General features: G+C 44.3%; 4 protein-coding genes across 7 annotated transcripts; 1 reads left to right on the top strand and 3 right to left on the bottom strand.

The window, feature by feature from the left end:
• Window positions 1-93: 93 nt before the first annotated feature.
• LOC143908100 (RNA helicase aquarius) lies at window positions 94-22,893 on the top strand. Of its 2 annotated transcripts, none has more exons than XM_077425413.1 (16): window positions 94-233; window positions 337-588; window positions 808-1,444; window positions 1,630-1,808; window positions 17,433-17,546; window positions 17,872-17,975; window positions 18,145-18,256; window positions 18,363-18,576; window positions 18,692-18,740; window positions 18,820-19,055; window positions 19,352-19,739; window positions 20,084-20,332; window positions 20,424-20,781; window positions 20,855-21,111; window positions 21,185-22,319; window positions 22,399-22,893. In XM_077425413.1, exons 2-16 carry the CDS (start codon window positions 511-513, stop codon window positions 22,624-22,626), a joined length of 4,338 nt encoding a protein of 1,445 aa, XP_077281539.1. In that variant the 5' UTR covers window positions 94-233; window positions 337-510; the 3' UTR covers window positions 22,627-22,893. The 2 variants fall into 2 exon arrangements, with proteins under 2 accessions (XP_077281539.1, XP_077281540.1); XM_077425414.1 differs by having other exon boundaries at window positions 107-237.
• On the bottom strand, window positions 1,882-5,344 carry Mthl5 (G-protein coupled receptor Mth-like 5). Its single transcript, XM_077425433.1, has 2 exons — window positions 4,300-5,344; window positions 1,882-3,668 (listed from the first exon to the last, which is right to left on the bottom strand). The coding sequence occupies exons 1-2, from the start codon at window positions 5,252-5,254 to the stop codon at window positions 3,016-3,018; spliced, it is 1,608 nt and encodes a 535-aa protein (XP_077281559.1). The 5' UTR covers window positions 5,255-5,344; the 3' UTR covers window positions 1,882-3,015.
• Window positions 9,273-16,004, bottom strand: LOC143908109 (G-protein coupled receptor Mth2). Its single transcript, XM_077425435.1, has 7 exons — window positions 15,149-16,004; window positions 11,691-11,955; window positions 11,047-11,348; window positions 10,819-10,897; window positions 10,561-10,721; window positions 10,157-10,397; window positions 9,273-10,062 (listed from the first exon to the last, which is right to left on the bottom strand). The coding sequence occupies exons 1-7, from the start codon at window positions 15,198-15,200 to the stop codon at window positions 9,864-9,866; spliced, it is 1,299 nt and encodes a 432-aa protein (XP_077281561.1). The 5' UTR covers window positions 15,201-16,004; the 3' UTR covers window positions 9,273-9,863.
• Window positions 22,793-25,521, bottom strand: LOC143908110 (uncharacterized). 3 transcript variants are annotated; one of them, XM_077425438.1, is made up of 3 exons: window positions 25,168-25,521; window positions 24,518-24,744; window positions 22,793-23,869 (listed from the first exon to the last, which is right to left on the bottom strand). In XM_077425438.1, the coding sequence occupies exons 1-3, from the start codon at window positions 25,201-25,203 to the stop codon at window positions 22,987-22,989; spliced, it is 1,146 nt and encodes a 381-aa protein (XP_077281564.1). In that variant the 5' UTR covers window positions 25,204-25,521; the 3' UTR covers window positions 22,793-22,986. The 3 variants fall into 3 exon arrangements, with proteins under 3 accessions (XP_077281564.1, XP_077281562.1, XP_077281563.1); XM_077425436.1 differs by having other exon boundaries at window positions 25,177-25,353; XM_077425437.1 differs by lacking the exon at window positions 25,168-25,521 and adding an exon at window positions 24,891-25,134.
• Between the last annotated feature and the right edge of the window lie 5 nt (window positions 25,522-25,526).

Below are 25,526 nucleotides of genomic sequence, written 5' to 3'. Positions count from 1 at the left end.
GACGGCGCGTCGTGACGTGAGTCCGCGACGTCAGTCCGCGCCATAATACCGTCGAGGGAGCTCGTCCCGTCGAAGTTCCAACGCAGGAGTTCCAAATCTCGCTTCCCGGACAAGGCCGGACACTCCGGACAGTTGCTTGTCAGCTCGGCGTCGCCTCCCTCGGAGCGAACTAAAGTTGGTCACATGACAGCGTGACGAGAGCCCGCGCCAAATCCGAAATCCGAATCGCGCAGGCAAGTACGCGCCACGCATACATGTATTTTCGTACCAACGTTACGTCTTGTTTTGCAATTAGAATTGAGAATCAAATCTGCTTTTTTAAATATTGTTTTGAAGGAATCGCGAAGGAATTCGACGAGAATTCTCCCTCTGCGTTCTCCTCGCGCGACAAGCGACGCTTGCCCGCCGCGGGCCCGCGGCTGCGAGTTCTTCGCCGTCGACACCGGCGGATGGAGGTTAGGTTAGGTTAGGTTGACTTCTGGCGTGCAGTTTGGAGCTGACGGATATACGATGGAGAACGCACCGCCTGTCAAAAGCAACAATCCCGCTCCTACGGTGGAGCAGATCAACGCGGACAGGCTCACCCAGGTATCTGTTTACGATCGTAGAGAAGTTTTCGAATTGTTCAAGATGTCACGCCCCGAATTTTGTCGTCAAGCACTTCTATTGATTCTTGCTGTTATTGCGTATCCATTGAGATGTCACGGCCTGAATCCTGTGACGGGACACCTTTTCTATCAGTGCTTCTATCTTGCCCGTTACTTTGCATACCTTGCGCGATTACATTGCGATTCCGTTGTATTGCAGCTTGCGAACAAGTACTGGGCGCCGCACACCACAAACACGCATCTGGCGTTCGACTCCCAGGTGGTGGACGAGATTTACGTGCAGGAGATATGCGCGTCCAAGTTTTCCGTCCGGAGGATCATGATGCTGGAGTTCAGCCAGTATCTGGAGAATTTCCTCTGGCCGAATTACAATGCGGAGACCGCCACGCGGCAGCACACCATGTCCATCGTCGTCATGGTGAACGAGAAGTTCAGGGAGCGGGTGCAAGTCTGGGAAGCGTTTGAGAAGAACCCGACGCAGTTCGCCGGATTCTTTCAGAAGGTCCTCGAGGCGTGCCTGGAGGAATCTATAATGGACTTCAATTTGAAAGAACAGACGGCATTGATAGTGTTCCTGAATCATTGCTTCAACTCCATGGAGGTGTCCTTGGTTCGGGAGGAGGCCAAGAGACTGGTGTCCCTGTCCATGTGGATCTCCCTGCAGCAAGGCAGGCGGGAACTCGAATTTAGAAAGTATCCGAAATGGAGGAAATATTGGAAAGTTATAAGGAAGAAGGATAATCCCGAGCGTAAGGAGAAACTCGAATGGGAACGCAAGTTCTTGCATAGGCTCATGATAAAATTCATGACGATATTGGAAACGATTTCCGCAGAAGGTATTTTATACGTATCTTTATGTATGTCCATTTAAATTTCATCCGTGCATTTTTTAAAAGAATACATTTCCTGACTCTTTAAGCATGACTCTCTTAAAGCCAGAAATTCAACTAAATTTTATATAAAATTAAATACTTGAAACAATTTATCTTTAATTGTAAACTTTATTTATATTTTTTAATAGAAAGTGTACTTCCCGATAAAGTACGTTATTGCGAGAGATTTTTGGAGTTGGTCATCGATCTCGAGGCTTTACTTCCTACCAGACGTTTCTTCAACACTGTCATGGACGACAATCATCTGGTGGTGCGTTGCCAGTTATCTAATCTGCTGCATCGTCCGGAGGGAAGTTTGTTCGGACAGGTGAGTCGCTGCAAAGTATTTATTGTACAAATAGAGGGGGCAGGGGGGGGGTTAAATAATTTAACTTATGACATTAATTCGAATATTCGTTTATCGAATCTAATAAATCTAAATCTCTCTCGTACAAAAAGTTGACTTACTGTATAGACATAAATATTAAACACAAATGCCATTAAAAGTATAAGATCATTTGAGACTCGGTGACACATATTTTAATCGTACTGTGCAACACGCTCGCCAGCAAACTTGTCCGTCAATTAGCGATATTGCATAATACAATCGATTTTTATATTTAGATTAAAAAACTAAGTCATGGCGAACATGATATGCTATGATCATGGATAAATAGAACATGCTAGACGTGTCAGAATCGCGAAGTGATAAAAATGTCTCGATAAGCGTACGTTTCTTTTTTTTTTTTTTACAAGGCAAGATATTGATTTCGTTTTAAGGCACGCATAATCACCGAACGTGGACTACGAAAGACGTACGCAATTTTATCAGTGCCATCGTTTACGTATCAGTCCGAACACTCTGATCGAAATGCATCATATGTACATGATGCTTCATACATGATGCTTTTTACAAATTTTTTAAACTTGTAGGATCTTTCAATGCCTCGTCGACTTTCTCGACTTCGCTCACATTTAACTTGCACATTGGCTCGATTATTGCATCATTATTTACAATATATTGCTGCATTTTTTTATTCCGATATTGTCTCCGATATATATATGTATCTTTCTTTACATATTCTTCGCTTGCACGTTTCGCGTATATTTCTCCAAAATAACGCCGTTACGCGCATAATACTGTTTCCTTCTGGAATAGAGACACATCCACGCATTTTTCACACTCTATAAAGAATAACTTTTGGTTTCAATATATATGCGCATATATCTATGATATATTATATCTGGTAAAATTTGCGCGCGACAGATGTACGTTTATGAGCTATGACTCTGAGATTGAGATTGTACGATGTGCAACGATTATATTCTCAATTCGAATATAATCGTACTTGGACGACTGTACGGAATTCTTTCCACGTGCTTCGCACGTGCCGAATGCATTCTCTTCATCGTTCCGCGAGCGATGTTGTGCTACTAATCGTGATCTAAACGCGCCGTCGTCATCGTTCGATCATCGAGTCGAATGCAGATTACGCTCGTAACGCAAGCGATTGTTCATCGAGGATAGGCGCACTTCAATAACCCGCGTTGATGGCCGTCATCTCCTCGCCCCAGTCGAGGCCCTCTGTGTTGTCACCGGAATCGCAACAGTTGCACGTTTTCCCGAGCAGGAACGTGACCCTACGCTGGCCGAACACGCACACGTAGAGGACGAGAAGCGCCTGCAGCAGATTAACGACGATATGGCTGTATATCAGGGCGTCGTACTTGAACTGCGAGAGCAGCAGCGAGAGCCAGCCGGTGCTCATGATCGCGTAGAGATAGACGAACATCCGGAAGCTGTACTTCATTTTGTGATGAATACGGCCGTACGTGCTCATCCGCTTGATCCTGTTCGCGGTCGTCAGTATCAGGCACAGATCGATGATGATGGTGAACGCGATGCACATGAACATCACGGAGAGCCCGAGCCAGCCCACGGTCTCCTGGGCGGGATAGGTCGTGCCGCCCACGGTGGGCTTGTTCGTCTCGAGAGCGAAGTGCGCGAAGATCGCCGTGCCGGCTATGCAGACCGTTATGCACCAGACCCAGGACGAGTAGTAGCAGTACTTCCTGCCGTCGGTGACCCGCAGGAATACGTTGCGCGACTTGAACGTGCTCCACACGTAGTAGCCCAGGGCGCCGAGCCAGAAGAAGGCGGCCATCAGGAAAACGTACATGACCGTGTCTGAAAAGGAAGAAAGAGACGGAAATGATTTCAGTGTTGTATTTCCTGGCAACACGTCCGTCCGGGAAATTTGTCCCGGCAATTTGCTGTCGGGGCAGATGGTGCGTTCGAGCGGTCGCGCTTATTAATTGGTCCTTCCGTCGGTCCGTTCGCTCTCGCGCTGAAATATGACTCATTCGCGTGTCTCGCAGATGGTGCTAACGCACTTGAAACGAAAAGGATATGACCGCAAATTTCGCTGTCTCGGCATGCCCGAGGGAAGATGACCCACGGTAATTCTATAAATTAATTCATATCAAGTGTCTCCTACATTGCTGAGTGTGCAATGCAGCAACAGTGCGTCAATTGCTGCATTGCTGCGCTCCTAAATGCAACCTTTTTCTGCGATAAATTATCGAGATATTTCTTTCTACAGACAGAACGCATTCCAATTTCATCACGGAGTTTAATTGAACGTTAAAATGATGCGCCGGAGATAATCAGATATGCCTCGTCACGCCGGTTTCGTCACAGGAGATCATTTGCATCTTCAAAAGGACATATCGAGAAGCCGCGTGTGATTCAACTGCATAAATAAAGAACCATTCGTTACTTTCGCGCTAAGCGAGACAACCGCTCACGATTCACGTACCGGCGACCAAGAAGCTGACGTGATTGCCGAACTCGGTGAATATTCTGACGGTGGAGGCGCACTGGTTGACCATGAGGCAGAGAGACATGCTGGTGATGATGTTGCCGACGAGATCGCGCAGCTGTGGCAACACGAAGTAAACCACCGCGACGATCAGATAGCAGGCCATCGACACGGCGTGGAAGGCGGGATCGATCGCGTGCCTCATCAGGTAGTTGGTGTCGGTCCAGCGCACAGCAACGTCCGGCACGCAAAGCATGGCGTACGTCGCCACCAGTCGATCCCCGCTGAGCACCACCTTGTCGGCGCAGTAATGCCCGAACGGATAGTCGTAGTGTATGGTCGCCCGTGTCTCCCCGTCGTCGTCGTCGTCGTCATCGAGATTGTTCAGCATCGCGACGCCGTAGACGCCGCGATTCTCGTCCATGCTCTTGGCCAGGTCGACGATGTAGTGGCGCAACACGCCGCTCGGCAGGATCGCCAGCCGATCCGGCCCGGACGGATAGTAGTACACGTGCCACTGGTGCTCGTCGGAGTCGCATCTTGGCCGTCCGATCTTCAGCTCGTACCTGGGCTCGACGAATCCCGTTCTCCTCTGCGCCGCGTCGTCTCGGTCCCTCGCGAACTCCGGCCGCCACTTGGTCTCGTTGGTCTCCGCCAGCGGCGTGCACCGGTCGTCCACCAGCAGCTCCTCGGGCTCGCAACACTTGCCGATGTTCACCGTCGCCCCGGCGCCGACGGGTCGGGTCTCGGCGTCGGCGAGCACGGTCCTCGCCTGCCAACCGACGGCGAGCAACAGCAGCACGATCCTCGTATACATGACTCCGAAACGCGCGCGAGTCTTCTCCTCAGGTTCGCATCCGCGGCCACGCTCTCCCGCCTCTTCGCCGTCGAGCGGAAAACCGAGTTGCCGCCGCGTCCGTGCGGCCGATCGATCGTCTCGCGAAGCGTTCATCCGTGATTCACTCAGCTCATCGCGCGGCGTGTTCGTACTCTCTTCACCATACCTGGCCTGTGACCGCCAGTGCCTCCCGTCCCGCGACTGCCTACCTATCTAGCTACCCCTGCCAGTGCGTCCGCCGCCATGACATTCCCGTTCTTCGCCGCATCGTTGCCCTCCCTCGGCCCCCCTGCGTCCCGCGACGACCACAAGCGAGTTTTACCTTCGTTTCAGCTGCTCCAAAGACACAACGGCGCGCGTCAGCGTTGCGCTCGCACGCGCCTTTGTGTATAATCCTTTCATTTTCGATTATGTATTCTGAACTCTCGAGTGCCGACGCGACTTTTTAAAAAATTCAGAATATTGTGTAAAATTCGTTACATCATTCTTTCTGTCTGTAATGTATACGGTTCTTCTTCTCATTTTGCTTTTTCTTCATCAGATTTGAGCTCTAGGATTAATGTCTTAATGTGTCACGACTATAAGGGGATCTTATACATCCCAAAATTTAGATAGTCTGTTTTACTCTACTTTATTCCAACATTTGTTGAATGCAGAAGTGTTAAATAGGATACTCTTTTAGACATATAAACCTAATATTTAATATACTCTTAATGTTTAATATAATAATTGAATATATATATTTATATTATGCGTTTATTCTCATAAGAGTTAAGCACACATTGTTTATCAGCAATATATATGACAATATTGATAATTTGAATCTCTAGTGAAATGTCAAAGGATTATCGATGATAACGATATCAATGAATGAATGACATGGGAACTGGGACATGGGAATTAATCGAAAAATTATCAAAACAACTTATTTTCGAATTTGTTAATGTAAGAACCATATATAAGAAAGAAACGAGTTTTTAATCAGGCCGATACTCTTATCAGGCATCATTGATAACTCGGAAAAATTACTTAAAACTTATTTTTTTGCAACGATTCTATCGTATGAGATTATTCTTATCAAAAATTGTCATTATTTTTCAGCCTTCGACATTGTAAGTGTACAAAAGGGACGATTCCCTCTTAATCTTATCCGTCTGAATTATCACCAGGTGAATTATGTCCATTTCTATCAACGCAGGTTAATTTTGATCTTGGTTTAACTTACCTGTCATCTTTTCCTAGTTCTAAAAGTTAGAAAAAGATAGAAAGTAAGTTAAACCGAGATTAGAAGTTAATCTACATTGGTAGAAATGGGCATTAGACAAATTACGAAAGCAGCACGATATTTCTCTTAAATATTATCATGAACATCAGCGTATCCAAGTCTGCGTCTTAGTTACGTGAATTCGCAAGTACGCAGTCGCATTCTCTTCCTTGTTTTCTCGCGGTTCTTCTCGTTTCATCTTTGTATTATTCATTCGCTACCTCTTCTTTAAACGTGTTAACAATAAACCGCAAGGACGTGTGTAAAATATGATATGTGTTTATGAAATGCTCCTCTGTGGAAACGCTGTATCGCAGTCCAATATATCTATGTATCAGACCCGAGAGCGGTCTCGAGTTTAGATTAAAAAAGAAAAAAAAAATACTTTCAGTCCCTTCGACACGCGTTTTACTGTGTCAGTAAAAGTAAGCGCGCTGTAATATAAATAGAAATATAGAGATACACAGAGTGCAACGTCCATTTTCCAATCTAAATGCTATTGTCATTGATCGTCAACAATATGATTCTTTTTTCTTAAACAACTTCAGTCAAAACTGCAAGTCCTTTTCTCACATGCAATATTTTCCTGTACCGAAGACACATCGGTATAGAATGTAAAAATCACTGCAATATCCTTCTCCGTCATATTTTTATTTGAAACGCGCAAGAAAATTCTCACGAAATTCTCCGTGGGATTTACCGATTTAACAATGCATGCTAAAAATAGATGGACCAATAATGATTCCTCTGAGAAAGGCAAATAAGGCCTTCCGGACTGTCGGGCCCCGGTAATTCGTACTGGCTTCCCCCCTTCTTGTCGGTGCTCCCTTTTTACAGCCGCTCTCAAGACGCACGTAATGTAACGCTAACATGCTCTATTTACGCTCTCAATTGGTTGTATATGACAGCGACGCGTTGCTTCTCTTTCGTTGAACAATCGAGTCATTGTTAACTTTAACACGTCTAAAGAGAGAGAGAGATAATTTTGCACGTTTTTAATTCTTTATACAACCTAAATTCGTCTTTTACATGTACGTCATATAATACACACAATTTTTTTTTTTTTTTTTTTACAATTTTAATTAAACTTGCAACTTTCTTTTTTCACATGTAATTTCTTTCTGTGTTGAAGACACACGAGAAGAATGCAAAAATTACTCCTTCTTTGTCATCTCCAGTTATTTGACGGTGCATTTCATTAGCGTATAGGTGTGCCAAAGCTTAACTAAAGTTCCGGGAATGTCGTCGATTAATTTTTATGCCTAATCTGTTAATCCTACCGATGGTGATATTTGTACGCGAGCAACTTATGCAAGGAGATAATATTTACGTTCATCTAGATTTTTTTCATCTATCTTCTCTTTTTCCTCTCCATTTTTTGTTCCACTTCACCTTTATCCAAATGATCGTTCGATTACATAGGCACGTTACTTATTGCTTATTAAGTCATTTTGACATAATTATAGAAATAAAGAAAAAAAAAAGCATAAATTTCCTGGCTATGATGGATGCATCTATTTGCATGTAACAGCACGAATCGGCATTTCAGGTATCAGCGAGATATTTATTTTGTTTTTAAAGCAGGAAATTATGAAAGATTTAATATAGGAAGAGTTCGCTTTCTATTTATAAGAGTTCGCTTTCTGATAAATATTTTTATCGTGAATGAATCGCATTTAAATAGCAATATTTGTAGATTTATTTTATAGAATTAGGGAACAATATATATAAAAAATATTTGCACGTTTGCAAATATTTCGTGAAAGGATTTCGCGGAATGTCTCGCGGGGTCGAATACATTCGGACGAACTCGTTGCACCTATAACGGCATCGATTGTCTCGGGACGATCCAATTTGCTTAACAAATTTAGTTCGTGTCGTGACCTACTATCTATCCGTCTGTCAACAAGCCAGAATGCACTGCGCGAATGCAATCAGGTTTGTTATACGCGGTATTGTTTCATGCATTTCTGATTCTGTATCGTTATAGAATGCAACGTGATGGCACAGAGTACCTACTTCTAGGCTTGCAGATCGTCCACATTCGCCCATAGATTCTCCAATGTGAAATGCGTGTTTCTTTAATAAAGATGTCGAGGATATCAATATAATTTTTAAGCCATAAGTCGTCCTTGACATTTTTGAAGATTTAAAGAATCAGCCTCGAACTGATTGAAGAATCCACCGAGCAAAGGTTCTCTAGATCTGGCACGCCCCGTACAATTCATATTAATGAACGCATGTCGAAGTGGATGACGCGTAACGAATTACGCGAGATCAATGGAAGTGGGACAAGCGATGTGTGTTTACCAACGCGCACATTTAACCGCGTGCCCGCGGCGACAATTTTCCTAAGTCTGTTGTCTAGACCTTATGTCGCTGCGTGAATCAGATTTTTATTGGGAGATATACTCGAGCTCGACGAGCACGTTAACGTACGCGCGTATATTGGGTTTATTGTCTCGCCCACACGGTGAAAGTGTCCGGTAGCCTTCGGGTACAGAAAGCGGCTTTTGCATCGCAACTTATTGCTCAACTGTTTACACCTTGATAGCTATATACCTTGATGGTCCAATGTCGGATGTTCGTCAGATGTTCACGATTGGATTCATTCGCTTGCGCAATGTTTTCACCGCACGCGAGATAATCTCGTGCCGGAGATCCGCGCGATACGTCATGCATAGTACTCGCGATAACGAAAGTATAACGAAAACAACGTAAATGAGTCGGATTTTACGCGTTTTTGTAGAAAATCGTAGGAACGTGGGGGAACGGATGATTCATATCGTCACGTTTCCGCGAGTGATTTACTTAAACGCGAAACTGTAATTGAATCACAGGCATGAAATGATATTACGCACCGATGAGTAATTGTAATCTTCGTAATTATATTCTTTCCACGTGTTTTTCTCCACACAGACGTACATGCAGTGATTCCAACATTTGCATAATGTTTACAGAGATTCTTATGCAGCGCTTAACACTAATGTACTCCATTACGCTAATCGAAAACAATACGACGTGTGTTCCACAATGATCGGATACTTAAAAAACACACATTATATTGCTTAACTTGTTATCAGGCAAATATCGTATTTTTATGTCTCTCTTATGGCGCTATACGTAAAAGAATAAGTGATAATATATACGTCAACAAGAGATACACTTACAGTAATATTGGTTTCGATTAAACTGACTCGTGAGTGATAACGGATTGACATAATTGAGACTATATTCGTGCAGAATGAAAATAAAATGCATATATATAAACGAGTTATTTAAAACCAAATTAATTCAAAGGTCGACAACAATCGCGTTATCTGTGCCTGATTACAGACAATGTACAGATATAAATCAAGATTATCTTTTCCTAGGCGATACTTGTTACATCTAAACCGGCGTGATGATCCTTGGAAAAGAAATTGCGAAAGAAAGAAATCTTATCCTTGAAAGAGTGTCTTATCCTTGTTGAGATAGTTCGAGCTCTTCGGGAAGTACCGCTTCGCACTCCTCGTCCTCGTACGCGGCCCAGGACTTCGGGAAAGCGATACCGCACGGCCGCTTTTTCGCCAACAGCTTCCGCACTCTTTTCCGCGTCGCGACCAGAAGCAGGAATATGATGAATCCTTGAAGGCCGTTTAACAGATCCGTCGGTATCCTGGCGAAAAAGAGAATGTTTGTGGATCACCTTATTAGTAATTGATAAATATTAAATATTGATGTCAAGGTAGGATGTCTTAACGATCGCTTACCAGAATTCATCCATCCTCGACCCGATTGCGAATGATAGCAATTCAAAGATCCAGGTAATGCCCATCACGAGCACCAATTTGATATACAGCAGGCACTTAAATCGCAAAACTCGCAGCTTGCTTCCCGTGTAATCGCGATATTGATGCCACAAACGCCAGCTGGTCATCCCGAGATAGATCATGTTTAACATTAATAGAATAGCTATCGGCCCGTAAAAGTACACCCACGTCTCTGTAACGCCTGTGAAACAATATATGCGCGAAATAATATTTTATCTTACATCAAAAGAATGCCCGATAAACAGATTTTTAAATTGTATTTCGACAATGTGTTATGAAGCAGCAAAGTCACTCACTGAATTTCTTTGTCGGAACAGGAATATTTCTTTAAATTTAAAACTTACCGCTGAACCAACAGGCAAATTCGCCAAAGCCGGGTCGCAGGTGATTTCCCGATATATGGTGCGTCGTCAGTGCGGCGATCAGAAAACACGTTGGACCGCCCCATCCCCAAACGCAGTAAGCATAGAAGAGCGATTGATCCCTTATCCTGAAGTTCTTAAACCTGTACGGATAATTGAATTTTGAAGACGTACGCGGAATGTGAAACAATTTTACGTACACCCGGTGTTTCTCAGGTGTTTTATTCGCCTGGCACTTACCATACGCATCGCCACACGTTGAAGGCCACGATGTTCAACCAGAAGAACGCGGACATGAAGGCAAAGTATAATATAAATCCTAAAATGCAAATATATGGATTGGATAACAGCGAAAAGTCGGAAGCTTTTTAAGGTATGCTTCTCATATGTCCAAATCAGCGATAAATTTACCTGTAAATATTCATCAGAGCACACAACTTAATGATAATTATATATAAATTTATATACCGAGAGAAACGCAGATGATATAATCGTCCTCTAAGTTCGGCCGTAAGTGCTGAATGGAGAGGACGGTGTAACTGACCGCCAAAGTCGTGACGGCGGCCATCATCGCCTTGTCCTGCAACTCCCGTAATTCCGGCAGTGTAACGTAAATCGCCAGAGTGGCGATCAGGAATATCGCCGAGATGATGCTGACGATGCAGATCAGGGTGTTTTTCCATGACTTCGTGACGCTCTCGTCCATCAGCTCGTCGAAGCACACCAGGGCGATTTCGCTTTTGCTCCGCGCCGATTTGGCTATGCAGAATCTAATGAACAAAAAGATTCATTAGCGATAAAAATCGACGCTCGCAGTCGTGGATCAGTCAAGCTCGATATTAATCGTCCATCCATTACGAAAGATTCTAACAGCCTGGGACTATTGCGCGGTAATAACTTGCAATAATAACGAGATGCTACATGAGCTCAGAAAATTTCCGAACACCAGGATTTTCCTCGTGTTTCTCAATCTATCAACTACTTCCAGCGACCGTTTCTCTCTATTTCTTTTTTCCTTCCGCAAGCACGTGTGCGACAAATTAATTCTCCGCAGATAAAACCGTAATCGGCAGAATGCAGATAAAGCCAGGCGGAAGTTGCGGAGATTCTACCTGTCAGCTGGGATTTTTTCATGATCGATGTCCAACAACAACCAGGCGGTGTCGTCCTCGTGGATAACAGTGAAGTTATCGTGGTCGCTCATATTGGGATCCATCAGGAAGATGCCGGACGGGCACTCCAGGCGGATCTTCGTGCCGTCCGAGCAATTGGACGAGTATTGCCATACCGTGCCTTCGGGGCAGCAGGATACGTCGAAGGACAGGCTCGGGGTGACCGAGCTCGCGAACAGGCAGAGCCACAGCAACCAGAGGGAACCTGCAACACGTCGCATTGTAGTGATACGGTTGACTCAGCTTTTCCGTGAAAAGACGGACGCTTGCCAGAAAGGCGTAGCTTAAAATACACAGTCGTGGTATTTTACACGTTCTGTCACGTTTATAAACGCGAAACTGTGACAATAATTCTAACAATAATTTTAAAATATTCTAACAATAATCTAGTTGTTGTCAGCGATCTCGTTTGCAAAGGTACCTTCTTTCTAGCGTAATCGTTTCTATGAAATATTTATATAATATTGCACTTCTCAAACTGATGATATATATATATATATATATATATATATATATATGGGGGTCAAGTATATTAAATTAATAATAGAATTAGAAATGTCCTCGAATATATCTTAATCTTAATGTAATGTATCGCCGCGTTCTAACGTAAAACACGTAGTTTCCACGAGTTTCCGCGTGCGTCACACAAGAGCCGGCCTGATACCCAAACGATTTTTTGTATCTTCGGTGATACTAGACCCGACGTTATCACGCGAATGCCTTCGTTATCCGGGGGTCACGAGATTTTCAGCGGAAAATAAAACGGGAACTCTCTGAATGGGAAAACCAAGCTCGATACAACGCGGTACATCCGTCTGCGTACGCCGGCATCCTCCTCCTCGACGGAGAAGAGACGGGCGCGTCGCAATAAGAGACGCAATGTAGAAACGGCACCCGTAACTCAGTTCACTGGCAGATGTGCGATATCAAACAATCTGCGACAAATTACGAAAGGAGGGATGGCTCTCTTGTTAACTTGGGATTGTTAACTCTTTATTAAAACGGCGCTGGACCGCACTGCGTCTGTACCGGACACGTGCGTAGGCAAGTGCTCTGTAACGGTGTATCGTTCGACCTACATTTTTAACATTTTACGAAAGCATTTAATGCTGCACGAAATTCGGAGAGAGTGCAAATACTGCAAATTAATATGTTGTAGCGAATAATTTGTCTTATAAAAGACGCGACGTATCATATCGCGATCGTTTCATTAAAAAAGGGCATTTTATTTATCAACGCGATACGTATCTTTTTTTGAACTCATGTATTCTATTCCTTTTTTTTTATTGTTGCTGATTTATTACTATTATCAATTAAATGCTTCGATTTATTTTTGAGTGCTAATTAATATGTTGTAGCGAATAATTTGTCTTATAAAAGACGCGACGTATCATATCGTGAAAGTTTAAATGCCCGCACGAGGCGTTAAATAAGAATTTTGTTATGTTAATACTCCTTAATATCCACCGATAACGTTAATCGTTTCATAAAAAATTTTTTAATATATTTTATTTATTGACGCGATACGTATGTTTTTTTGAACTCGTGTATTCTATTCCTTTCTTTTTACTGTTGCTGATTTATTACTATTATCAGTTAAACGCTTCGATTTATTTTTGCATCTCTTATTTATAATGATATCGGCCTCAAGAAATCTCGCCGGATAACATTATTTTTGCGAAACGATCGGCGTCGTTAATCGTATACACACTTTTGCCTTCTCTCGCAATTATTTAAGTTTTCTGATGGGACGATCTCTTGACCCGATCGATGTAACTATCTCGTCACCGTGCGTCGAGATTGTAAACTTCAAACGTGATACTTCGTATCGTAAATCATCAACAGAGTCTAAAGATCTCGCTTTACAACGTAATTATCATCGAATATTATTGTCACGTAATTTCTAGGAAAATCCTAACATTAAAAATAATTTTTACTTTTCAATAAACCGTGGAATTACTGTGAATCGACGCAGTCGTCACCTCCGTTGCTTGGAGGTGCAGCAGAGACAACTTAATTAAAGACAATATAAGCGCCATGTTTAATTACATGCAATTGCCGTATAATGAGCGGAATAAACGCTTATCGTTATTATGCCTCACGTGTCGCCGTTATCATCGTCCATATATATATATATATATATAAAGGTATATCGATAAATTTGCCGCTATTCGTTTAGTCTAGATTGTCGCATTAACGCGATGAACTATTCGCAAGCAATAAGATTATAAAATACATGTAGGATAAAAGGCGGTAAGCACGCAACTTTTTAAAGATTATTATCGTAAGAAGTTGTTCGAAATGAGATATCCTGCAAACGAAGTAAATTGTAAGATGCGTGGCGACCGTTCGCCTGAGATAGGTATCTCATCTTAACAGAAAACACACAAGCGAAAGACGCTTTTGATAATCGAATTGGCGTGCTTAATGCACTCTGTGTATCTCCAGATCAAATTAGCCTTATGAAGATTATGAAATGTCACGATTAAGCATCAATCTCGTCATCTGCATTTATTTATAGAACCGGTTGCGACTTTTTCACAATAATTCACAGTGCGCTTATCTTGATATTAGTTTTAAACAACCTTAAGCGATTTCCGAGTAGACAACGAAATATTGTCTCTTTTGAGATACACGCGCCGATCGAATGTATGCATTAATATTGGCTGCAAATTATTATCCAGTAATAATTCTCTTCGGTACAGCAGCTTCCTTGTTGAGAAGATACTTACGATAGATTGGAGTTGATTTTTTTTATCGATGAACGCAAATTTTCCTCTAATCGTACAATTGTATAATGTTCAGGCCGGTTTTGACGATTGATAAGTTAATTGAATATCGGATGTTCCATTGCTAACCGTATGCACGACTGCGACTGTATTATAGACGAGTTTGCATCGTAGAATACCAATGAGCTACGTTTTACGTAAATGAAAATAAGTTTCTGATGTACATACACGCTAGAAACAGACAAGCGAAACACGATCGCGGGACGCACATTTATGAAAAAGAAATGATTATACGAATCGTAAAATGCGAAATTATGCGATTTCTGAATATTATAAATCTTCCTATGAAACTATAATATTTTAAGATTGATAATGGAAGTGAACTTTACAATGTGTGTGATCTGTTCCACGTGGGAGGATTTTCGAAGTGCGAAGTTCTGGAAAATGGAATACAATGATCCGCGCAAGATCCGCAAGAAGCTTGAAGTGGCCAATGACGTTGGCGATGACATTAATTTGATTAATTACAATCAGCCTTATTATCGACGTATGATCGACGTAGATAAAATCTGTACACAGGAGGAGGTTTCTATAAAAACATCGCGCGAGGAGGAGAGTCTGACGCACAAAGACGAATGGACACGCAGGGGAAGCTCACGAAGCTCTCACCTCTGATCGACGACGCGCTCAGCTGTCTGCCGTAACTCACGTCGGACAACATTATATCTCGCTCTCGTTACGGCATCTCCTCGTTCCTCGATGTATGGGGCGAGTCTGCTTCTCGCCGAAGATAGCTATAGCCGAGTTGGGCGATGCAAACGTTTTCCAAGGGAAGAGTCGCTTGTTTGGCGCGACGCACGCGATCAAGCGAGGGTCAACGGACCCCGCGACGACGGGTCGCGCTGACGTTTACCGCTGAAGGAACGACCGCGGATTGTTTTTCGCAGCTTTCCTGGGAAGTTCTGCGAGTCGGATGATGACAAGATCCGTGGTTTCGCTACTGCCGGTCGCTTCTGTCCACGATTTCCCGCGGCCGGTTTCCTCTGTCGACACACTTCCTTTCTTCTTCCTTTCTTCTCGTGGCTCCTCACGAGTCGCTGCGACTCGGGCTGCTGCAAACGTGGAGGAGTTTGAGAAGATTATCGGCGATCTTATCGGTCCCTTATCGATCGACCTTCACTCTCACTCGAAAAGAACTGACAAGGAACTTTTGTTCGCGAAATAAGGTATAGTTTTCTGTTTGTTCAGAATGAGCCAGACGAGGGGTGCGCGAGCGTTATCGAAATCGCGAGAAAAGTCCTCGACGCGTGTCACGCGAGCTTTTACAGGGAAGACGACGTGTTTTGATTGTCGATACGATTAGACCCTGATAAGCGATTGAAGTGGCTGATGGAATCGCGTTGGCCGAGCTCGCGCAGTTGCGCTGCGAACGAAACTGAACGTGACGGCGGACTGTTCTCCGGAGCTTACCCGGAGAGACCGGCGGCTGAGAGATAGCGCCGTTCCTCTCCCACTTTTTGCGTTTGAATGGACTCGTGTGGTGCGACCGAACCGTGCAGTATTTCTTTCTTTTTCTTGTCTTTTTTATCCTCGCGAGGCACCACCTGGCACCATCTCCTCGAGAACGATGGCCAGAATGAAACAATCGTTCGATGAATGAAACAATCTCGAAGCAGGTTTTCTTCCAGATGTCGATATGCAAATAGGGATGCGTTCGTGAGAGCTACCGAGAAAGGGGTGGCGCTCCAAGGGGAATATGCTGCAAAAAGACGTCTAAGTTAGTTAGTTAAGAGGAGGAGAAAAGGAACACGGAGATATATATATTGCGTGTTATCGCTTTAATGCTTTACGAACGTCACGCCGCGTGAATAAGAACGTGGTAAAGAAACGTGTTGGAGATACATACCGTTACGCATTCAGCATCTTTTTTTACACGTATAGCATTAAAATGCTGACGATATTGTGCATCCACTGCAAACGCAATCTCATTGCAACTATCCTGAAAGTTTAGAGTTATCCTCTGGAGTATTGTATTCGCACGCGCACATGCGAGCGAAGGCCGTGACGGAACGATAGGAAATTCTGATAATTACTATGATTAATTACTATCGTTAACATTCACTGCATCGCAGTGAATGCTCTTCCTCCAAACCGCAGTCGGCTAATCGCATTCGAAGAGTCGCTTTGATATGTGGAACATGCGAAGTAAGAAGTAACGAACGAGTAACGAGCCGTGCTAATTGGCACGCTCGTTTATTAGGCACGCTATTAAGTGAACTGATTAATTTATCAGTCTTGATCGAAAAGACTTGAAGAATATGACGGAAGCTATTATATTCACGACATAACAGAACACCTGAAATGTATCTATTAACTAATATTATCAATTTTGTATGCAATAATCTTAATCATTATTATATATTATAATAATTAGTAAAATATATATTATCTAACAATATAATAATTACATATAATAATAATACCTTTCGTTCGTACACAATATATAATATATCTAGGACGTTTTAAATGAGAACTGAAGAATTCATCTTCCGATCGTCTTAAATTCATGTTTTCAGAAATAAGAAGTTACAAATAATCTTCATTTTTTGAGATATTTTAAGACAATGCGGAAAATGATTTTTTTCAGATAATGAATGAGTGTGGTAAATATATATAGGTTTTTCAACGAAGGAAGGTTGAATTTTTCGGGAGGGTACTTTACCGAAAGAAAGGAGAAACCTATTTCGTTGAGAGAAACGATTAACATACCTGCGGCCGGTCCTCTTCTATGACGTCAAAGATCGATTATAAATGCAACGACTTTGTTGATTCTGGTTTTATTACGCACGCATAGTCGGTCGCGTGTCTCCACGAAAAAAAGTATATGACTCATAATGCGTAACAATAAGTATCACCGCCCTAAAAATTATTCCTCCGATTATCTTGATTGCAGCTCCTGGAGATGCTCAAGTTCTACGCCCGGTTCGAGATCAGCGAGGAGACCGGCAATCCCCTGACGGATCACGACATGACGGAGTTGCATTACGCTAAAATTACATCTCTTCAGGTACGTAGAGTAGTCGCTACGGATTAAAAAACAATTTTGTATACGTGCTGAATAATTTTTCAAATTTGTGAAATGTCTTTCATTTTTATATTTCTACTATATATAGACGCTTTGTTTTTAACGTGAAAATAACGAACCTCAAATGCGTTGTGTGATCTTTGCAAACCGGTCGTTGTCGATCATGAGACACAAACTTGAATTTCAGTAGCTCTGATCAATCCTATTAGCTGCTATGTCATTAACGCTGACGTGCATCGGTAGGTACGTCATTACGTATAATAAATTCCCGAACTCTCGAGATTAGCAGGTAACGTTCCAATTCCAGAATGCAGTCTTCGCGAAATTCCCGGATCTGAGAAGCTTTGCATTGGCCAACGTAGCCAGCGTGAACGTCAGAGACGCTCTGTATAAACACTTCGGTTCGCTCAGGTGAGTTCTGCACGCAATTGTTTACCCTACAAAATACACATGGGTTAATTAATCTCGAAAATAACATCCCGTAAGATGATTCATGTGTGGCCCGAAGTAATTGATTGACGTAGAAAACCACGAAGTGTTGGCGTCGAAACGCCGCGAAATTAATGGGTTTTATTTTCAGTCAAGAAAAATTGAGGTCCATCGCGAGTTATTTGAATTTGGTGCCGCCCACGGAGAGAGAAGAGTACGAGAATTGGTACCGCCTGGATATAGAATTTTTGCGCGAACTGCTGGTGGGTATAAGAAGAAACAAAAAGAAGAAACGTCGAGAGAGACCGCGAGAGATTTTACGGCCATCAAGGTCGATCTGAATTCTGAGAGCGTGCGTTTTAATTTCAGATATCGCGACACGAGCGTAGGCCGTCGCAGCTTGAAGAGCTGAATGAGATGCCCCTCTACCCAACCGAGGACATCATCTGGAACGAGAGCATCGTCCCGACCGAATATTTTTCTGGCGAGGGCTGTCTGGCTCTGCCAAAATTGAACCTGCAGTTCCTCACGTTGCACGACTATCTGCTACGGAATTTCAATCTATTCCGTTTGGAATCTACATGTATGTAGAAAGCGATAAAAAGAATGAACGACGTTGTCGTTTATTATCGTATCTAAATTTATGAGTCGTAATATATCATCAGTCGTTAAATGTATTATATTACCGCTGTTCGCAGACGAAATACGACAAGACATCGAGGATGCCGTGAGCAGACTGAGTCCTTGGTATGTTGAATCGTCGCGTTGCATTCAGCTTCATCTTCGTAAAAATAAAAGTAATCGCGATATTTCTTCTTACTTGTAGGCGAGCGGAGGACGGCGGTGTCTACTTCGGCGGATGGGCCAGAATGGCTCAACCTATCACGCAATTCGCGGTGGTCGAGGTGGCTAAGCCTAACGTCGGCGAGAACAGGCCATCGAGAGTCCGTGCCGATGTGACGATAAACCTCAGCGTTCGTAAGGAAATTAAATCCGAATGGGAGAATCTTCGCAAGCACGACGTGTGCTTTCTCATCACAGTTAAGCCGCCGAATCCTATCGGTAAGATAAGAATTGAAGAGAATAATTTGAAACCGTTTCGTAATCATAAATAAGAATCGATTACTCAAAGAAAATAAAAAAACTTGCTGACGTATATAATAAATTAATAATTTGTAATAATCAATGACTCGCTATGATAACGAAGATGTAATAGACGAATTAATTTTTATTTTTAAAATTGTGCGGACGATTTTGTTGCAATTGCAGAATATATTTGGCAAAGATAGACTTGTCAGCAAACATTTTTCTATTTTTATTACCAATAAGACACGTTTTATCCCGATATTTTATCGCAGGCACTAAATACAGTCATAAGCTCCCCTTCGTGCCACAAGTGGGTTTAACGACGGTGCGAGGGTGCGAAGTCGAGGGTATGCTCGACTCGAACGGTAGAGTGATAGAGGATGGCCCCGAGCCGAGGCCGATTCTACCAGGCGATTCGCGCACCTATAGAGTGTGGCTGGACTGTAATCAATACCGGATCGATATGGACAACGCCAGCCATGGCGGCGAGGATGTATACGAGGGATTTAATATCATAATGAGGCGTAAACCTAAGGAGAACAATTTCAAAGCCGTGTTAGAGACTATAAGGGAGCTCATGAACACTGAATGCGTCGTTCCCGACTGGTTGCACGACATAATCCTCGGATACGGCGATCCGGGTGCAGCATGCTATTTTAGGTAATCTCTGTCTATTATCTATCTGTACGTATGTACCAATAATAAAGCTGAGGGTGTACCTTGTTTGCTTGCTTGGAGCAGCATTGATTATAAACGGATGAGCAAATCTGAGTTTGAGATTTTGACAGTAGATATATTCTTCTGTAATTACATTATCGTGCAATTACTCTACCAGTATCTTCCAAACAGTAATTTCCTTGGTTATTTGTTTGAAAAAAAGATTAACATTTTTGTACTACTTTCTGTAATAATTCACGTAATTTATAATTTGTATATCTATAATAATCTAAGAAATATATAAAATCGGCAATCAATAGAGCATTGACAAATATTTGATTCGACAGAATGCCAGATGAAATCGCGACGATAGACTTCAACGATACATTCCTCGATATCGACCATCTACGAGCCAGTTTTCCTCAGTACGAGTGCAAAACGAGGCCGGAGGACGAAGAAAACCTGGTGCGGCCGTTTCAGCTGACTTTCGAGGACGTCCTTGCAAAGCACAACGACGAACCGATCAAGAAGATCATTACGGTTAAACCGCACGTGCCACCCAGTAGAGGTCCATACAGAGCGAACGAACCGAAAAAGTTAGCACTTTACTTACTCTTCCGTAGCGTATTAATAGTATGTTAAAACGTGTTATTTTTTGAACGGATGAAAAACATGTTTACGTTACAGAAATCAGATTCCCTTCACGCCGACGCAAGTCGAAGCTATACGAGCTGGAATGCAGCCAGGTCTGACGCTGGTCGTCGGCCCGCCCGGTACCGGCAAAACGGACGTCGCTGTGCAAATCATCTCGAATCTATATCATAATTTTCCAAATCAGAGAACGCTGATCGTGACGCACTCCAATCAGGCGCTCAATCAGCTTTTCGAGAAGATAATGGCCCTCGATATCGACGAGCGGCATCTGCTGCGTCTCGGTCATGGAGAGGAGGCTCTGGAGACGGAAAAGGACTTCAGTCGCTATGGCAGGGTCAATTACGTTCTCGCCAAACGTTTGGATCTGCTCCTGGAAGTTCAGAGATTACAGGTACTTATTTTTCAAATTACATATTAATATTGTTTAATTGTATTCAGTTGTTACAATGTATCTCTCCTCTCAGGAATCCCTGAACGTGAAGGGCGACGTCGCGTACACGTGTGAAACGGCGGGTTACTTCTTCATGTATCAAGTGTCCACGAGATGGGACCGTTTCCAGACCAGAGTGAAACAGAGGCAACACGCGAGTGAGAAGTCCGATTTATCTGCTATAGTCGACGAGGAGTTTCCCTTCCACAAGTTCTTCGACAACGCCCCGCAGCCGCTTTTCAAACGGAATTCGTACGACGAGGATCTCAAGATTGCGCGCAGTTGCTTTAGGTAAGAACACGCGCGTTAAACTCTTACGAGATGAGTAATCACGACTACTTTTAATGAGATATCATTTATACAGATACATTGAGAGGATATTCGCACAACTGGAGGAGTTTCGTGCTTTCGAGTTACTGCGATCGGGTCTCGATAGGTCGAAATACTTGCTCGTGAAGGAGGCTAAGGTGATCGCTATGACCTGTACGCACGCGGCGCTCAAACGTCGCGAGCTCGTCGACATGGGTTTCAAGTACGACAATATTCTCATGGAGGAGTCCGCGCAGATCTTGGAGATCGAGACTTTCATACCGTTGTTGCTACAAAATCCCCAGGATGGATATAATCGTTTAAAACGTTGGATAATGATAGGCGACCATCATCAGCTGCCGCCGGTCATCAAGAACATGGCCTTCCAGAAATACTCGAACATGGAGCAATCGCTGTTCGCGAGATTCGTGAGACTGGGCGTACCCACGGTCGATCTCGACGGCCAAGGTCGCGCCAGACCCAGTATATGCAATCTCTACAATTGGCGCTATAAGAAACTGGGCAATCTGGTGCACGTGGAGCGCAGCCCCGAGTATCTGGTAGCGAACGCCGGTTTCCTGTACGATTTCCAACTGGTGAATGTCGAGGATTTCAACGGCGTCGGCGAGAGCGAACCGAGCGCCTACTTTTATCAGAATCTCGCCGAGGCCGAGTATTGCGTCGCGGTGTTCATGTACATGCGCCTGCTGGGATATCCGGCGGACAAGATCAGTATCCTAACGACATATAACGGTCAGAAGCATCTGATAAGAGACGTGATAAACATCCGGTGCGCGAATAATCCTTTGATAGGCCGACCAAACAAAGTGACGACTGTCGATAAGTACCAGGGTCAGCAAAACGACTACATCCTGCTGTCTCTGGTGAAGACGCGCGCGGTTGGTCACCTGAGAGACGCGAGGCGTCTAGTGGTGGCGATGTCCCGTGCCCGCCTCGGTCTCTACGTCTTCGCTCGCGTGTCCCTCTTCAAGAACTGTTTCGAGCTGACACCGGCCTTCGATCAATTGATGCAGAGACCGTTGAAGCTGCAACTATTGCCACAGGAGCTCTATCCCACCGAACGACCGAACGACGCCGTACCCTCGACACCCCCGATGGAGATCGAGGACATGCCGCACATGGCTAAGTTCGTTTACGACTATTACATGGAAAAAGTCAGCGGAATGAAGGTAATTTCTATTTATAAATTGATTTACGTACGTCGCTTCTTGATATATCGATTACACGGTCTCTCTTGGTCATTTTCAGGGATCGCAAAAGATGTGGCAGAAACCGGGAACCATGCAGACAATGGGTAGTCCGACGCACAAGATTCCTGCTCATCCAGGTGCCGATGACGATACCGACGACGAAGAGGAAGTCAGTCAAGATAACGCTGAAATTAAAGAATCCAAGGAAGAAGTGGCGGAGAAGAAATACGAGCCTATAAAGAATTTGATCGAAGATCCTCCGAGCGAGGGCGAAAACGACCGCTGAATGGATCGTACACCGATGCACGCGCAGGACTGATGTCATTAGGAAACATATTGACACGTCGGAAGTGAAATAATCGATTTTGCAGCATGGAAATGAAACAACTATTTGCTCCAGTTCCAAGACATCAATATACACATTGTAAATGATCAATCTATCAATACTGTTGTACTTAGCAAGAATAACTATTTTATTATGGATGTCACTATACAATAATGTAATATATAGAATCTTATATATCGTATTAAGATAAATTACACTTTTTACAGATGTCAGTCGTACCAGAATCTATTTCCTCTCTCCCTGCAAAACTTTCTTCAGTCGCGTACCGCCACGCTTAAGCACTTAAGACACTCGTGTGTCTCACGAGAAGAGATGATCCACCTTCTTCTTGACCATCTCCTTCCGACGAGCCTCCAGTCTCTGCATCTTCGACTTCTCCGGCTTGCTCGGAGTTCTCTTCGAGTCGTTCGGCGCGCTCCATCGCACGCTCGAGGGCACGTAACTGTCGTCGAATTTCATCAGCTTGCTCGGGGATTTGAAGTCGGGCTCGTACTCCTCTATGGAGGAGTCGAATCCCTTGGAATTGGGCACGTACTCCTCTATGGAGGAGTCGAATCCCTTGGAATTGGGCACGTACTCCTCGAGAACGCTGTCGGGCACCATCGTGATGGCGCGTGGCTCGTAAATCTCGTAATTCGCCTCCAGTCTCTCGACGGAGTTCGGCACGTAGCTCACGTCTTCCGCGACGCGGCATCCCTTGCTGCCGCACACGGTCGGCGTGTACTCGTTCGACGTTAATCGCATACCCTCCAACGCGCTCTTCCGGCTGGGCACGTACTTGAAGTCCGGACACGATCTCTTCGTCTTCGGCGCGTCCGGGATGTATTCCTCCAACGGCGCGTTCTCCAGATCGTCGGAAAGCTTGTACGTCCGACACTTCTTCCTCTTCAGATCTTCCCGCTTTGTCGCGGTAGCGCTCGGAGTCTCAGTCTTCTTCGGGGAAATCTGCGCCGATTTTCCCGGTGTCTTTTTCAGTCGATCGCTTTTCGTCGGCGTTCGAATCGGAGATTTCTCTTCTTTCGTTCGTTTCGCCGCATCGTCATCCGTCTTCATTTTGCTCCTCTTCGACGTTTCGTCACTCGTTTCTCGCTTCACCGGTTTCTTCCGGGCTGGCGACACGTGCACCTTGATCGTGGGCAAGAATGACACGTCGCTTGCGTTCTCCGGGTTTTCGAAAGTGTACCTGTTGTACGAAATTCACGTTATTTGTACGTAACGTGCGACAAGATAAATATTCGTCTGAGTATTGTTTCTTTCTATCTGTAGCAAGCTCAGCTTGTCACGTTTAATGTCCATTTCCACCAATGTAGATTATCTTTAATCTCGATTTAACTTACTGTTCATCTTTTTCTAAATCCTAGAACTAGAAAAGGATAAAAAGCAAGTTAAACCGAGTTCAAAATTAATCTGCATTGATAAAAATGAACATAAGAAGTACATACCTATCTTTAATATCAAACTTTATTATATGTTATTATACAATATAAATTTTATCCGCAGTTTAATTCAAAATATTTTATTTAGACAATATATTATAGAATATCTCTCTTGAATAAGATTAAATTCCGATTAATTTAATCAGCGATTAATTCAACAGAATTGTTTCCGGCGAATTTTTGACTACATGTATAATTCATCATCTAATCTCCAAATCTTCCTTCCCACGCGTCAAATGAAAAATTGACAATCCTATCCACGCGTGAACGAAACATTTTGGACAGGTCACTTAATAAATTAATCGTCAAGTTGATCGGAGTTCGGTCGAAATCATCCAATCAATTCGCTGAACAAACAATCTAAAGTCATCGAACCGGGACGGTCGCGCTCTTACGTGACTTCCAGCTGACGAGTCGACTTTCTCCACTCGCAACCCCGGCCCTCGCGATACGATCCATCATCCCGGCGGCCGTTCCGCAGGATCGCTCGCTCCAGTATCTCGTACAGAGCCGCCCAGTCCTCGACCTGCAGCCACTTGTTCGTGGTGACCTTCCGCTTCTTGATCTCCACCGTTCTCTCCTGCACGGTGACCACGGCGGTCGCCAGGCAATCGTCCGAGGCCTGCGAACACACGTTGCGTCACGATGAACAATTATATATATATGCACAATATGCTCGGTACAAATCACCGCGTGATCGTTCCAGAAAACTAAACGAGACACGTTCCGCGCCGACGCGATTGATTAAAAAATATTATCGTCCAACACCTGCACCGTCTCCATCCTCTACTCTCCGGATCGTTCCATATATCATGCGACTTGTCGCGGGCGATAACTTATTCTCGAACAGTTTTGAGGAAAAAAAAAGGAGACACCGAGATAATATTGCCGACAGAAAAAAAAATTTCTGCTCCGTATCGCTCGCGGTCCTCGTAACAGATGTTCGCGTTCGTGCGCGCGGCGCGGGCGCCCGCCTGTTGCGCGCGCGCGCGCGAGCACGTTTGACAGCCAGCAGCCAGCTGTTGACAGCTGTTGCACGCGGTACCTTGATCACCTCCAGATACTGTCCGTCCCGGAACATGTTCACGCTCGAGGGGGGCACGTCGCTCAGGCGGGAGGCCGTCGCCGACGGCGGGGGCGGGGGCGTTCGCGACGTGATTATATGGGTCCAGGGTCGTTGATCGACGGCACTGCCCGTCTCTCCCGCGGTTGACCGACGACGACAGCTGACGTCGCGGTCGCCTGATGCACGCGCCGCGTATACTCGCTGCCTATACGCTATACGCGCGGCGCACGCTTCGTCCTCGCCGGGCCGAGCGGCGGCGCGGATTTGGAGCGCGGCGCGCCCCGTCGACCGCACAGGCCCGACTCCCGACTCCCGACAGTCCGCTCCCTTTGCCCCTC

Source organism: Temnothorax americanus, unplaced genomic scaffold, assembly GCF_048541705.1.
Source record: "Temnothorax americanus isolate GAGA-0224 unplaced genomic scaffold, ASM4854170v1 Scaffold9, whole genome shotgun sequence".
NCBI lineage: Eukaryota > Metazoa > Arthropoda > Insecta > Hymenoptera > Formicidae > Temnothorax > Temnothorax americanus.
Note: the sequence above shows the minus strand (reverse complement) of the source record. Positions and strands in the feature narration are given on the sequence as shown.

Excerpts from the sequence above, each read along its gene's own strand:
- LOC143908100 (XM_077425413.1), top strand. The coding sequence starts at position 511 with ATGGAGAACGCACCGCCTGTCAAAAGCAACAATCCCGCTCCTACGGTG. Across the intron at positions 18,577-18,691 it reads ATTCCGTTTGGAATCTACAT|ACGAAATACGACAAGACATC; the intron begins GTATGTAGAAAG and ends CGCTGTTCGCAG. Across the intron at positions 20,782-20,854 it reads TGGAAGTTCAGAGATTACAG|GAATCCCTGAACGTGAAGGG; the intron begins GTACTTATTTTT and ends CTCTCCTCTCAG.
- Mthl5 (XM_077425433.1), bottom strand. The coding sequence starts at position 5,254 with ATGAACGCTTCGCGAGACGATCGATCGGCCGCACGGACGCGGCGGCAA. Across the intron at positions 3,669-4,299 it reads CGTCAGCTTCTTGGTCGCCG|ACACGGTCATGTACGTTTTC; the intron begins GTACGTGAATCG and ends CTTCCTTTTCAG.
- LOC143908109 (XM_077425435.1), bottom strand. The coding sequence starts at position 15,200 with ATGTTGTCCGACGTGAGTTACGGCAGACAGCTGAGCGCGTCGTCGATC. Across the intron at positions 10,722-10,818 it reads AACGTGTGGCGATGCGTATG|GTTTAAGAACTTCAGGATAA; the intron begins GTAAGTGCCAGG and ends TTATCCGTACAG. Across the intron at positions 10,063-10,156 it reads TCGAGGATGGATGAATTCTG|GATACCGACGGATCTGTTAA; the intron begins GTAAGCGATCGT and ends CTTTTTCGCCAG.
- LOC143908110 (XM_077425438.1), bottom strand. The coding sequence starts at position 25,203 with ATGTTCCGGGACGGACAGTATCTGGAGGTGATCAAG. Across the intron at positions 24,745-25,167 it reads AGTATCTGGAGGTGATCAAG|GCCTCGGACGATTGCCTGGC; the intron begins GTACCGCGTGCA and ends GTGTGTTCGCAG. Across the intron at positions 23,870-24,517 it reads ACTCGTCAGCTGGAAGTCAC|GTACACTTTCGAAAACCCGG; the intron begins GTAAGAGCGCGA and ends TTCGTACAACAG.